Source organism: Asparagus officinalis, chromosome 9 (assembly GCF_001876935.1).
Source record: "Asparagus officinalis chromosome 9, Aspof.V1, whole genome shotgun sequence".
NCBI lineage: Eukaryota > Viridiplantae > Streptophyta > Magnoliopsida > Asparagales > Asparagaceae > Asparagus > Asparagus officinalis.
The window spans coordinates 61,866,189-61,882,082 of record NC_033802.1 but is presented as its reverse complement, the minus strand read 5'-3'; the positions used below and the strand labels follow the sequence as shown (position 1 = coordinate 61,882,082).

General features: G+C 34.6%; 1 protein-coding gene across 1 annotated transcript in view; it reads left to right on the top strand.

Moving 5' to 3' along the window:
- The window catches only part of LOC109824572 (probable inactive shikimate kinase like 1, chloroplastic), an 8,911-nt gene extending 1,492 nt beyond the window's left edge, over positions 1-7,419 (top strand). Inside the window, exons 2-11 of the mRNA XM_020391199.1 lie at positions 559-605; positions 704-758; positions 839-911; positions 1,002-1,089; positions 1,185-1,267; positions 1,592-1,721; positions 3,293-3,371; positions 3,474-3,538; positions 3,620-3,691; positions 7,029-7,419. Of these exons, the coding sequence (XP_020246788.1) occupies positions 567-605; positions 704-758; positions 839-911; positions 1,002-1,089; positions 1,185-1,267; positions 1,592-1,721; positions 3,293-3,371; positions 3,474-3,538; positions 3,620-3,688 (681 nt within the window). The 5' untranslated portion in view covers positions 559-566 and the 3' untranslated portion in view covers positions 3,689-3,691; positions 7,029-7,419. The remainder of the gene's footprint in view (positions 1-558; positions 606-703; positions 759-838; positions 912-1,001; positions 1,090-1,184; positions 1,268-1,591; positions 1,722-3,292; positions 3,372-3,473; positions 3,539-3,619; positions 3,692-7,028) is intronic.

Sequence of the window (15,894 nt, the reverse complement as noted above, 5' to 3'; positions counted from 1 at the left end):
CATGTGTGTCATATTGGGTACTGCACTATTATTATCATGCATAAAATATTTATGGAGACCCCATTACGTTCCTGTTTTCATCACAATTTTGATGCATACCATTTTTTTGTTACAAGATGTTATGCTCTGAAATTACACAGAAATTTAAGTCTAAGATGTTCTTTTCTTATTTCCTTTACATGTGCAGTTGAAGGATGTTGGAATATAAATATATAACCCTCAACCCTTACCACAACTTCAAAGTTTTGGTGCAAGGGTTAGAGACTTTAACATGATATTAAAGCAACTCAGGTTCAAATCCCATGAGCTACGAATTTAAAGCATATTTTCTAAAAATTAACTCTGGTGTGTGCGTCTAGGTTTTAGCCCATAGAAAGAGCGCTTAAACTGCGGGGCATATGTTAGAATACAAAAATATAACCCTCTACCCTCACCACAACTTCGTAGTTTTGGTGTAATGATTGTGGACTTTAACAAAGGATACACTGGCTGGAGTAGAATTTGATGTATACTTGACCCTGTGCATATAAATTATTCTATGTTTATTTTATCTTTTAGGTGCTAGAATGTCAGCAGTGGAGCTTGAGCCATCACTTATTGTAAAGGTTAGTCATTTTTTACTGCCTACTCTGGTGAATCTTCACATGAACACAAACTTTCAGACAATCAATTGAATAAACATTGTCTTCACATTATAACACAGAAAAAGGCATCTGAGATTTCCAATGAATTGAAAGGAACATCCATTTTTCTTGTTGGTAAGTTAAAAATGTAATATATGTGTATTATTCAAGTGAAGAAATTCATAAATTGATTGCATCTGATTCATGGTGCCTAGGGATGAGTTGCTCCATGAAAACAACATTGGGGGAGCTTTTAGCTGATGCATTAAGATACTACTACTTTGACAGGTGTATGTCCTCTTCCATATTAAATCGTTCTGTGCCCACAAGCAATGTACTTGATTATTTATTTTGTTCTCTGTTTTCTTTTCTAAGCAGTGATGGTTTGGTTGAGCAAGCTGCTGGTGGTGAGGCTGCGGCTAAATCCTTTAGGGATACAGATGAAAAGGGTTTTCGTGATTCTGAGGTGTATGGAAGAATTCATAATCATGACCATGATCATGAAATAATGTTACATCTATAATGTTTGAATAACTTAAACCTAAATATTTTCTTTTGCAGACAGAAGTTCTAAAGCAGTTATCATCTATGGGCCGTCTGGTAGTTTGTGCTGGAGATGGTGCTGTCCAGAGCTCCACCAATCTGTAAGAACAACTCTTAATGGAAAGAAAATCCTGCAGAAAGACCTCTATAGAAAATGATATATGGAGCAAGGAGATTGCGACATGTGTGTCACTACCAGCGCTAGATTAGTGCAATCAGTATGCAATATTGATGAATCAATATTGGTGTAGTCACCAACTCTAAAATTTATGCCGAGACACCTTTTTGTGCTCTCCATCCTTCCTATATGATTTTCTATAGAGGGCCTTCTATCGGATTTTTTCCCCTTGTAATGTGACCTTTCTCAGTGAGCCACCTCTAAGTTCCTCAGCAATTAACTATTTACAAACTTTTTGACCCTCTAGGGCTTTAATGAGACATGGCATATCAATTTGGATAGATGTTCCTTTGGATATGTTAGCAAATGAGATTCTAAAGACCGAGGCCTCGTCCACTATCTCTCAAGCTACATCCAATTCTGATACTTTTATAGAGGTTATCAACTTGCTCTTCTCCTTATATCGTGGCTTATAATAGGATCTTTGTTTTTCTTGATTAAGGCAATAATCTTAGAAAACCTTGACACTTTTTTATATCATGGGTGTGTGCCTCAAGTACCTTTGATTCATGGTAATGGAAAATGCAATTTTCTATGTGAAGCTTTCACTCTTAATTGGTCACTACCCCTGATCCCTGGGGTTCTCGACCAATATCCAAAAGAAGAGGGGAAACCCAGCAGTAGCACACATAAACTGCTCAATCAATAATGTCAGCCTACTAAACTTTTAAGTTGTGATATACATTAATTATTTCACTACCTCTACCATTATATAATAGAAGATTGTTGCTTTGGGTTAGCTACTTGTAGGTAAAAAAACCTGGTTGGATCTCTATGAAATGAATCTTTGAACCCTAAAGCATAAAAGTCGGGCGTCCGCACTTGTTAGAGGAGGAAGCAGGGAGTTGGATCTGTTGGGGACTTGAAGCAGTTGAGTGAGGCAAAACAGCCATGTAACAGAGCAGCTAACATAAAGAATTTTGATTAGGGGGTTTATTATCATTATTGATCATCCTATCTTGGAGTGAGTTGGTTAACTTGTTGCATCTATTGAGGATAAAATGAGAGAATCATTTGAGATGGTTTGGTCATGTGCAACAGAGGCCATTAAATGCATCAGTTAGGGAAGATGATAAGATTATTAGTAATATAGAAAGGAGGACTAGAGGTAGGTCTAAGAGAACTTGGTTAGAAACTTATGCCCTCAAAAGAATTGAGTGGAGTAGGGTTCATGTAACCTCCCCAAAATTTTGGGATAAAGGGATTGTTGTTGTTGTTGTTTTTAGTCGGTTAACTTGTAATCGACATGCACATTTTGAATTGTATCTTTTGAGCATTGCCTTCAAACAGAAAGACTTTTGGTTAGGTTTAATCAAATGGAGTGACATTTGGTACTTCATTTGGATGACATTCCAATACGTCTGTAGTACCATGATATGATTGGTGTCCTCGGAGTTGATACTTGATACAACAGAGGTGGGCATCTGATAGAAATAACTAGAGGTAACTAAGTATCAACCCTGTGATGTTTGTTGATAATTTATCTCATTAGAAGCTGCATGATGTTCGAAACGGGATGTTCCAATCAGTGGAAAAGACTCTGATTCATCCTTTTGAATTGCTTTATTTGCAGAACTTTCTTTTTGTCTTTTTGCTAACATCTTGATTCTTAGGAGGAATAAATATGAATATCCATTAAAAGAGGAATGTTGTTTTGTAAAACTTGGTGCATGTTGGGGTACATATATTATGTACAATCGAGTGTAACAGATATTGTCTTCCCACTGAAGAATCATTTACTTACCACCAAAAGGCTTTTAGATTTATTTAAGGATGGGTAATTGTCCTAAAGTCCTACAAGGTATTCCATAATGTATGTTATACATGGGAATTCGTCTTTATGTTTTGACTTCCACAATCAAATGCTATTTGGAGTCCTAATCGTAATAAACATATCCCTGCTCGCTCTTAGTGAATATTATGACCGTGGTTCATGTTCATCATACAGGTTATGGAGGAGCTCTCAAAGGTGTACTATGAAATGAGAAAAGGATATGGAACTGCAGATGCAACTGTCTCACTAGAAAGTAAAAGACTATTATGAAAAATGATATCCTTTCTTACTATTTGCCATTTCTACTGTTTCAGGAAATTATATTAATCAAAGAAATCCTTGAAAATGCATGCAGAAGTGGCTGCTGAGCTGGGTTGTGAAGATCTCAGCACGGTCACTGCACAAGATATGGCAATCGAGGTAAGGGGTAATAGTTACTGAGAGCGTAAGTTTTATCCCTGAAAACTATTTTTTTAACAAGTAAATAAACATTTTTTTCAGGTGCTAAAAGAGATTGAGAGATTGACAAGAGTGAAGAAGATGATGGAAGAAGCTGCCAGACCATTTTAGTAGGTAAGCGACAAATCTTTACATCATTGGATAATGCTCCTCATTGGATTTCAGAAAAATATGTGTGTTTAAGTTTTCTGTTGTTTTTATTAACTTTTGAGTTCAACAAAATCGTGGAGAGATAAGTCAGTCTATTTTTTAAATTTCGATGTTCTAATTTAGCAGGATAGATGCAATAGGAGGTACTGTTGGGTTTCAAAGAAACAGATTGAATTCTTGAGTTTGTTTTCCTCACCGGTTACTTTATTTTGGTGTTCATTGCAGACAATAGCAATGTACTATAGTTTATACGGTGCCGTTTGGCAAGGGGTTAAGAGAGGAAGGTTAAAAAGAACCCCCCCTCCTACCCCTAAAATACAAACTTTAGCTCTATTGAAATTTACTAACAATTATTCTGTTAAAATTAATTCAACAAGAGTTTGCATTCATTTGAAATTTAAAATATTCTATATTATTAAATAATGATGTGAGAGGCTAACAAAAATCAATTTAAATTAAAAATATATAAATTATCATTATAGCATGAAGTTAAATGTTAAAGTGGGATAAAAATATAAAATTTATTTAAAAGGCTTTTGATTAATCATAAATCTTAATAGAAAATTGGTTTTTCAAGAACAAAATTGAAAATTTTCTCAATAGTACTATATAAAACTTTAAATAACGTTAAAATATTGATAATCGTAAAAGTTACAACATAAATTTAATATCACATTCAACATTCAGCCTCATTACATATTAATATGACACATATCACATTAGAATTTATTTAATTATTTAACGACAACAAACTGCATTTGATACCTTATAGCATAATAAATTTATATTTATAACTACGGAATCCTTTTGAAAGAGGTGAGGATGTCAAATTTCACTAGCTCTGCATTGGCTGTAGCACAAACCAACCACCAAATAGGTATGGGTCCCACTTGGTTTCAATGCCAAAATGCTGGCAGAATACTTTTCATAATATAATCACAACAATGAAAACGGACTTTCATATTTCTATGAAATTCCGTTGTCTACACCTAGTGAGGAGGCGGAGTAGGAGTAACTTTACTCCGCCTCCTCACGTGGCCTTGTTAACCCGTCTACAGACGGGTTAACTAGAGATAAAACCTCACGTGAGGGGTTTGTTAATCTTTGGGAACTTTTGTTGTTTGGCATGCACGGATACGACACGGATACGGGATACGACAAAATCTAAAAAAATAAGATACGGGGATACGACAAGGATTTTTTAAAAAAATTATTATTATATATAGAAAAATTTATAAAATTCAATTAACAATCTAAAATATGAATCTATCACAAAATAACAAGTTTGTAAACAAAAAGTACCTCAAGATGAAGTGGAAGCGGGATTGGGTCGGAACAACGTAACGGTCGGTGGGATCGGGTCGGAACAGCGGAGGTGATCGAATCGAACGGGAGTGAGCTGAGAGATTGAGAGAGAGGATTAGGGTTAGGGTTAGGGTTAGGGTTTTTTCTTTTTTTTTTCGTTTGAGTCAGCTGAGGATCGAATCGAACGGGAGATTTGAGAAATAGGGATAGGTTTTTTAATCGAACGGTTCGGGTTGGATTTTAACAACCAAACCCGCAACCCGAATGAATCGGCTTTTGGCAAATCCAAGCCGTGTCCGAGCCTAATTTGATCGTTGACCCGTGTCAGACACAGATTGATCGTGTCCGACACGTGTCGTGACGAATTTGTGTCCGATTCGAGTCAGACACGGATTCGTGGCCTCCAGGGGCGAATCCGTGCTTCAGAGTTGTTTGGAGGGTTAAGCAGAGGTTAAGTCTCATTAATCCCTCTACTAACTTGTTGCCAAACGAGGCCATGGGTTGAGCTACCTATTATCAATAAACTTTTCTTAGCATTTAAACACGTAGGTGTCATTTGGCAATGAGTTAAGTGAGGGGTTAAGGAACTTAACCCCTTCTTAATTCACCAAATGCAAAAAATCTATACAAGGATTAAAGTAAGTTAACCCTCTATAATTCGCTAAACGTAAAAAATTGCAGAAAGTTTAAGCTAACACCTCTAGACGGATTAAAATGAGTTAACCCCTCAAGATAAGGGGTTTACTAATACTCATATTTAGAAGGATTGTGAGTTAACCCCTCTATTTATAAAGAAAATAGTCAAAATCATTGTTATTCTCAAACACTGAAATTGATCACAAGAGCTAAAATAAAACTTATTTAACAGGTTAATAATTTAGTCTTTCGTGTTATCGAATAGGCTAACTACGTTAATACTTCATCTTAATCCATCTTCATTAGCCCTTTGCCAAACCGGGCCCTAGGCCCTATTTAACATGGGGTTAAGAGTAGGGTTAATAAGGTTTAACCCTCCTTACCCATCCAAATGGGTTAATTTGGTCAAAGGGATAACAAACCCCTTACTAGGATTAAAGTTAGCTATCTCCTCATTTAGAAGGGTTAACAAATCAGCCTAAAGAGGAGGGTTAATAGTTACTCTCTCTGGAAATAAAAAATGAAAACTTGAAAAAAAATATACCTTATGATATATATTTATCGCAGTTAACGTTCCTTACTCTTCTTTATTTGCTAAACACAAAACACTTAACCCTTCATATTGACTATCAAGTACAAACAAAATTAAATTATTTTTAACTTCTCGTGAAGGATTAATTTGTTTGGTAATCAAGGTGATTTCTTGTTGTGTTTTTTAAGAAAAACATCATGCCATGGTTTTTTTCCATAAATGTTTTGAAAACAACATTTTGAAAGTTATTGGTCAAACTAGTTTGACCATTTATATAGCGGCAGCAGCAGGCGGGCGGCGGGCGAGCGGCGGCGGCATTTGTAAAAATGGATCTCAAAATATCTTTTTGGTGTTTTAAGAAAAACATTTATTTTTTGGGTTTTATAAAGAATCAGGTAAAAAAACACCACGTTTACCAAACGCGTTTCATTGTTTAAAAAAAAAAAAAACAGAAACGAAAAAAACGCCTAGGTTACCAAAAGTTAGTCCTTCCTCTTACCTGCTTAAAACCCTTACCAAACAGCACCCTATTGTCCTAATAGAAAATTCTCCCCATTATCTGTACCCATCAAATGAGCGTTAGATGATATCAATGTATTGTAGGGAGAGCCTCTGATATTTCACTATGCTGCAGAGAAAGACCCCTATTCTTTTATAGGTGTTGAAGATACAATTCTTATAGTACACATACAACTAACAGAAAGATAACTCCACATTAAAGGGTCTTAATGGTAATAAAACGTTTGTGTAGTAAGTGTCTAAAGCCCTTATAATACATGCACATTTCGGATGCTTTTATCTGATATTTCCAATTTGGCAATTATGCAGCAACCATCGAGGATGGTGGCTCCAAGAAATTATCGAAAAAAGAACGGACTGAAAATGCAGAAACCATCAAAAATGGCAAAAGGGGTTTGATATCAGTCCACTAATAAAGTATGAGCTCGGATGTTGCGTAAATCTTCATGTAAATTGCATAGGATATGAAGTTTAAGTTTCTATTGGAATTTCAAGACCGAAGCCCTTTCTGCCTTGCTTGTGCACTATCTTGTACCAAAAATGTGCAGGCAACAAAATTTATGCCAGTTGATGTGTTTTCTTAAAGGTAAGCAAACTGGTATTTGTTTTTAACATGTTCTGTATATTTGTATTTACTTCTATAAATCACCTCAGAGCTTTCTGATGGAAACCGTAATTCATATTTTGGACTCAAATGAAATATTATATGATTATGTTGAATGTAGTTATTGAGCATACTGTATCCCTTTGTTTAGCCCCACATCACCTAGGATACTAAAACCTCCTCTCTTGCGCTTATATTTAAACATTTTAATATAATGAATAAAATAAGTCTATTCCTACAAATATATTTTTTTCTCCCAAAAGCTCTATTCTTAACTTGGTATCGGAGCCATTCTCTTGATCCCAAAGAGAGCTCCTTTTTCCTCTATATTGAGCCGCCGATGGGGTTTTGCTGAAAACTCCACGCTTCCCCTCAACGGCCTCGATACTAGATTCAACCCATATTTTCATAGATCTTACGCCAATCATTTGGATTACCAATTAGATCTTTATAGATCTTGCACAAATTACTTGGCTTACCAACTAGATCTTCATAGATCTCATGCCAATCATTTGGCTTACCAGCTAGATCTTCATAGATCTTGCACCAATCATTTGGCTTACTAATTAGATCTTCATAGATATTGTACCAATCATTCGGCATACAAACTAGATCTTCATAGATCTTCAGCTAATCATTTAGCCTAATCAGTTAGATCTCCCTACACCCATGTGGCATAATTATACTGTTCATCCGTTTCATTGCATGCACAAAAAGTGTTCGACGAATTGCCTTAGCGAGATTTCTCCCTCCTTGGCCAAAGCTCTTTCTAGCCAAGTGTTTTTCGATCACTGATACTTGCAAGATCCAGTCACCATGTCTTCTCTCGCGACTACAGGTTCGCCCTCTCGCGACCACAGTGCATGACTGTCGATCGCCATTGCAATGACATGATCTCACATCTTGCAATTCTAACCACCGATGTGTTCCAATTTAACCACCTCTTGCCAAGCCACACCAATAACCATTTATGTAAATTTGGGTCGTCTGATCCAAACTCTTGGTTCTCTACCGACTGTGAGTTTGACTAGAGGTATTAAATATAGTTATTGGGCATATTGTATCCCTTTCTTTAGTCCCACATCGTCTAGGATACTAAAACTTCTTCTCTTGCTCTTGTATTAAAACCTTTTAATACAATGAATAAAATAAGTCTATTTCTACTAATATATTCTTTTTCTTCCAGAAGCTCTATTCTTAACAGATTATGCACAATTCGTGTTATTTATGCATCAAGATACCGAGACGTTAACTTCACTTCTTATTAATTGAAGGCTGAGTATTGCGAAGTGATCTCTGTATATATTAGATGGCAGAGTATTTCTAGCATTGGATTATTTTTATCAATAGAATCACCAACCATTTTGCCAAAAAATAGAATTTTTTTTTTGTTTGCCTCTAGCTTTGGTAAGTAAATCATGTTGTTTATCTGCATAGACAACAGTTAAAACAGATTCATTGTCAATAAAGCATAGTTGAAACATACATCCATGTAATATTATGACCTTGACCTTTCTTCTTATTTGCATATAATCAATATGTTAAGATGACAGCTGTTTTCTGTTGGGAAATTAACAATATAACAAAACCTTTCCCGTTTTTGTGATGAGATGAGAACAAAAAATAGAAGAGAAAAAAACAGAGAAATAGAGAAATTGCACACACAAGATTTACCGAGGTTCAGCTCAAATTGAGCATACGTCCTCATCCACCCATTCTTCATCGTTTTTACTATAATCAAATGAAAGCTTGTAAATGGTCTTCTCTCAAGTTGGTATAACTTAACTTGAGGATCACTTTCTCTCAAACTCACTTGAGGATTACAGATTGTATGTGGTTCTTCTTCTTGCTTCTTGTTTTTAACCTTCACAATCCCCCCCTCTATTTATAGGGAGGATATGCCTCTTGGGTACACCACATTCATTGCATGGAGAATTTCAAAGACTAGCCCTTCCTTTTCCTAATGTATGTGGAAAGATAATCTATCAATGAATACATGTAGTCAACCATAAAATTTCCATGGATTAAATCCATATTAATTCATCATGGGGATGGACCCCCGTTCCCATCAATCTCCCCCTCCATCCTCATGAGGAGAAAGTTTTCAAACAGTAGTCATACCTGCCTTTCTTCGACAGTAGTCATGCTTCTCTTTTGGTAGAGGCTTCGTCATCATGTCAGACGGATTATGGTTTGTATCAATCTTCTTAATATGCATAAGACAATTCTCCAAAGCATCACAGATCCAATGAAAGCGTACGTCGATATGTTTTGTCCTTGAGTGATAGGTAGCATTTTTACTCAAGTCGATGGTGCCCTGACTGTCACAATATAGAGTGTACTTCTCTTGCTTGAGAGATAGCTCCTTTAGAAAATTCTTCATCCATAAGAGCTTCTTGCTGGCTTTTGTAGCAGCAATATACTCAGCTTTTATGGTGGATAGAGTGATACACTTTTGCAGCTTTGATTGCCATGATACGGCTCCCCCTGCAAAGGTAAATAAGTATCCTGATGTGGACTTTCTTTTGTCCAAGTCACCTGTAATATCAGAATCAGTGTAGCCTTCCAAGATATTTTCCATCTCCAAAACATAAAGAATATTTAGAGGTTCCTCTAAGATATCTTAGGATCTACTTTACTGCTTTCCAATGTTTTTTACCAGGATTGGCAAGATAACGACTTACCACTCCAATTGCATGTGCTATGTCGGGTCTTTGTACAAACCATGGAGTACATCAAACTTCTGACGACCGAGGCAAATGAAATGCTCTTCATCTCCTCATTCTCCTTCTCACTTGAAGGGCTTTGTTGTGTACTTAGCTTAAAATGAGCTGCTAGCGGTGTGCTGACTGGCTTAGAGTTCAACATAATGAACCTCTCTAGAACACATTCAATGTATCTTTTTTGTGATAGCCACAACTTTCTCGCACTTCTGTCTCGAAAAATCTTTATTCCCAATATATGTTGTGCTGCTCCTAAGCCCTTCATGTTAAAGGACTTGCTCAGCTCTTTCTTCAACCTATCAATTTTAGACCTATCTTTTCCAACAACAAGCGTATCATCAACATATAGGGAGAGAATAATGAAATCATCAGCCGAGAACTTTTGAACATAAACACAATGATCTGCAGATGTTCTTTTGTACCCATAGTCAAGAATACAACAATCAAACCTTTTATACCATTGTCGCAGTGCCTGCTTGAGTGCGTACAAGCTTTTCTTCAATTTGCAAACCAAGTGTTCTTTGCCCTTTACCTTGAAACCCACTAGCTGCTTCATATAGATTTTTTCTGCCAAATCACCATGGAGGAATGCTGTCTTCACATCTAACTGTTCAACTTCAAGATCCTAAGAAGCAATAAGACCAAGAATAACCTGAATAGAAGACATCTTTACAACAGGAGAAAAATTTTCTTCATAGTCAACACCTTGTTTTTGACTGAAACCTTTCACCACGAGGCAAGCTTTGTACTTGATTTGACAATTTCCTTCATTCTTGATTTTGAACACTCATTTGTTCTTCAAGGCTTTTCTGTTCTTAGGTAGTTCCACCAAGTCATAAGTGTGATTCTTATGCAAAGAATCCATCTCCTCTTGCATAGCTTTCTTCCACTTTGAAGTGTGATTCTTATGCAAAGAATCCATCTCCTCTTGCATAGCTTTCTTCCACTTTGCACGATCATCATAAACTTGTGCTTCATGGAAACTTTCTCTTGCATAGCTTTCTTCCACTTTGCACGATCATCATAAACTTGTGCTTCATGGAAACTTTCTGGTTCACTTGCATCTGTTACCTTAGTATACTCTGAAGCAGGATATCTAGTTGAGGGTTGTCGTTCTCTCTCCGACCGTCTCAACTGAGGAAATTGTGACTGATTTGAAAGCACCCTAGAGGGGGGTGAATAGGGTTTATGCTAATCTTATTAGATATTAATGCCGATTAAAACTTACTAATAAATATATCCTAACAATATTGATATACAATATATTAAGGCAAGGATATAAGAACAAACAATAACTAAATAAGAGTGATAGTGCACAAAAACAATTACAAACACACGATATGTTCACGGAGTTCGGTCAACTACTTGACTTACGTCTTTGCTCTTCACCTCGAGGAGATCTCCACTATTATAACTGGGTTTTCTATGCTCACCCGAATAACGTTTACACCACACAACTCGGTTTTTTAGTTCACCGAAAACTTTACAACTTACACACTTGTAATCATACTCTACACCCTCTAAGTATTGGCCTAGCCCGTGTCTCTCTCAAGTGCTCAGATTTACAACCTCTCCCTAGATTTTACTACCGACAATACTTCTTTTGGGACGACACTGTCTCTCACCACACATTCCTCTCGGTGTACAAGTGTAATACAAAGTATAACTCACAATAAGTCTCAATTATAAGATTTTGTTCTCTGCAATAGATGAGAATACAATGTAAGCTCACTCTCACCATATTACTATCCCACAACCCAATATATGATGTATGAAAAACTAAAAGTTCAAATAGGGGTGTGTGTGATAAAATGAGTTCAAATAAAATCTTAACTCAATTAGCAAACTAGCAATAATCAAAATATAAAAATCAATAATAAATTTCTAGAGAAAAGAGTTAGAAAAACTTCTCTATAAACACAATAGAGGATGAAGAAGATTGAGGATGAATTCCTCAATTAAAAATGCAAGTCTCCTCTTTATAAACACAAACTTAAGAAAACTTAAACAAACTTTAAAACTCTTTAAACTCTTGTTAGAAACCCTCTTAGATACTCTCAGAAGTGAAGCAATAGGAGGTATATATAGGATGGAAAACCAAAGCTCAAAACCCAAGAAATCCAGCAAAAAGAAAAAACCCACAAAAGGCTAAAAATATAGTCGTTGGGCTTATCGGTCGACTGACGGCTCGAGTCAGTTGACTGATGAGCTGACCATTGTATGTAACTGGCAGCTCATTGGTCAATTGATGAGCACGATCAGTTGACTAATGACCTCATCAGTCGACTGGTCAGTCGACCTGAATTAAAACAGAGACATTTAGTAATTGCAGACAGTTTCATCAGTCGACTGACCAGTCGACTGACCATTCGACTGATTTCATATTGACCAGTCGACTGATAACCATTTTTCAGCCTGTTTTGAATTTTGAAATTAAATTTTAAAGTCCTTTAAAAAATAACAAATAAATTCTAAAAAATATAAAACTTTGGAAAAAGTTTATAAACATGAATATGAACATGTTGGAAAAGGAATTTTTCAAATTGCTCTTACCATTTGTGAAATCTCAGAAATATTCAAAGGTACTAAAGATACATGTTTTTAAACATGATGATTTTGACATTTTAGCTCAAATCAAGTTCTGAAAACGTGTGTAATGTTTTTATGGACTTAATAAAAGATGTTAACAGTGTTTGTATAGTGCAAAACATATTTGAATATATTTTGCATAAAAACACCTATATTTGAGAAAATTCACAAATGAAATGTGTGTGTGTATATTTGAGCTTATAGAATTAGCATACATTATATAAACCTATATTAAGTATACCAAGATTGAATCTTCTAAAGCTTGAACTTGATTGATTGACTTGATTTGCATAGGCTTCAATATCAATGTAGCTCATTTTTCTATGTATACTAAACAACATAAAACAAAATACTAAAACCAATATTAGTTGTAAATTGTTTGTAAAATTATCATCAAAACAAGAAGGCCAGCAATCTCTCCCTTTTTGATGATGACAAATAATCTATCAATATACATATAAAATCCATAAAGCTCAAAGTAAATACAAAATAAATACTATATACTCACATTTTTCTCCCCCTTTGGCAACTTCAAAAATGGGAAAAAAACATAATGATAGCTATGAGCTTCACCTACATGTAAGCATGGTTGAGAAAATAAAACATAAAAAGATATAGCGATAGCTCCCCCTATCAACAAGGCATAATGAATATATGCAATAAAGATCATAGCAAACATGTGAACAAGCATAAATGTAAATATGCTAAACACAACTTACATACTAAGATAGACTAAGTGAACACATATGCATGTATAATGAAGATAAGGTGTCACAAGAGTCTAAAACATAAAAACATAACAAAAATTTCAAAGAATTAAAATCCAAAATCAAACATCAAATGATTTAAACAAATTACAAATTATCCACCATAAAACATGATTGATTGAGAGCAGATATAGACATATAAAAGGTGTCTCAATACCCAATCATAAAACATTATGGATATGAACAAAAGTAGTTCATGAAATCAAATAAAGTGAAATCATGAACCTCATGAAGGTTCAAATAAAAGCCTCAATTGATACTAAAAGAAATTCAAAGTGTATATATTGTATCATTTTCGATAAAAGCAAGAGATGTGAGCATAACAAGCTCTTGAAACAAGTTTCAACCCAAATAAAGTTTTTAGCATCCGGTAAACCTCCCGGGGGTTGCTCAAACCATTAACCTCTCATATAAAGAAAAATATGGTTGATCAATAAAGAGAACTTTCTTTGTGAAATTTGATCAATCCACATACCGAATTCATTATAAAGCACAAATAGATGATCCATAAGCACAAACACATAAATATCATCATATAAGTGGTTTATAATGAACCCATAAACATAAACACATTGTTCAAACTTAAAAAATTGAAAACAATGTATAATAATAAAAATGATGTTTTAACATAGAAAAATTATTTTGATAAAGATTGTATCAATTCATAAAGGATGAAAACATAAAAATATGAATGATAACTTTTCAAATCAAATACCAAGCATAAAATTATTTTTAATTTTGTTTATAAAATTTAGATAAAAATCGTCTTTAAGAACATGAAAAACTAAAAAGCTGAAAATTTGTTCTTAAAGATCAAACATGTTTTGGCACCCAATTACTCTTAGTACCGAAGAGTCTAGGGATATGACCCCTATCATTAAAGCTCAATGTTCTAGGGTTATGATCCCTTTTGGTCGTGTATGGTGCACGAACGTGGTCAAAACAAAATTCATGTAAGTGACCTTTACGATTGTAATATGTTCAATGATAAGGTTAAAAGATTTGTGTTGACCAATTTGTTGTGCACAAAATCATTTACAAAAATAAGTTTATCTTAAAAATTATTTTGCAAACGAGAAACCTTCTTCAAATCAAAACAAAATTTGGTCAAATGACTCAAACGACCACAAAAATTATACTTGTACACATGAGCATGTTTATGATGTGCAATATGTGCATCTACATGTGTATGAGATAAAGTAGCTTGATGGGATACACAATGATCAATATTTTTAGGCATAATGAATTTTTGTGCATCATAACAAAATTTAGCAATATGACATTTTCGGTCGCAAATAGAGCATTTGTAAATTTTGTTATATATGTGTGCAAAGTGAATATGTTTCTTAGAAACATTTTCATGGGACTTTGTACACAAGTTCATAAGCTTGTTGTTATTAACAATGCAAGATATTGAATCTAAAGTGGATATTCTACTCTTAACATGATTCAACTCATTATTTTTCACATAAGCATTGTTGTTAGAAGTAGAATATACATTATTATTTTTGAAAGAATTAAGCTCTTTTTTAATATTCTCAACTTCTAATATGGCATCACATTTATCATGAAACAAACTAGCATTTTTCAATTTTAGTTTTTCATTGCTTTCTTTTAGATTTACGTTTTCATTTGCAATGACATCAAACTTATTGGCTAGTGTTTCATAAGTGGATTTCAATTCAACATGCTTGCTTTTTAAGTTAATAAAGCTACGTTGTAATTTTTTATAATCATGCATCAATAATTCATAGCCATGTGCGAGTTCATCAATAGTAAGATCATTTTCATTATCAGACTCACATACCTCACTAAGGCTATTGTCTTGCGCTTGTGTGCAAGATGAGGCTCCATGTGAACTTGAAGAGGGAACCGCCAAAGATCGTCGGATCGCCTCCAAGTTCACTTGATGTACTTCAAAAAGTTTCCATATTGTATAAGCACTATCAAAATGAGCAAGTTCGTTAGAAATACATGGTCCAAAGACATTATGCATAAATTCTAACACCAACCTGTTCATTATAAACATTTTCTTGTCATGATTGCTCCACTTGGATTTCTCCAAGGTGGGCGCAGTATAAGCATTGTCAATTACTTTCCATAAATCTATATTTTTAGATTCAACAAAAATTTTGAATCTAAAACACCATTGTTCATAAGGGAAGTTGCTAAATCTAGGACCAACATTTATATCATAGCCTAAGCTAGATGCACCATACATATCCATAAAATATGAACAAGCTAAATATATAATATCAAAACAAGATTAGCAACAATATTAAAACTTGGACCGTTAACTCAAGGCGGTTAAACCTTAAATCAAAGAGCACCAAGCTATGATACCAATTGAAAGCACCCTAGAGGGGGGTGAATATGGTTTATGCTAATTAAATATTAATGTCGATTAAAAGTTACTAACAAATATATCCTAACAATATTGATATATAATAGATTAAGGCAAGGATATATGAACAAACAATAACTAAACAAGA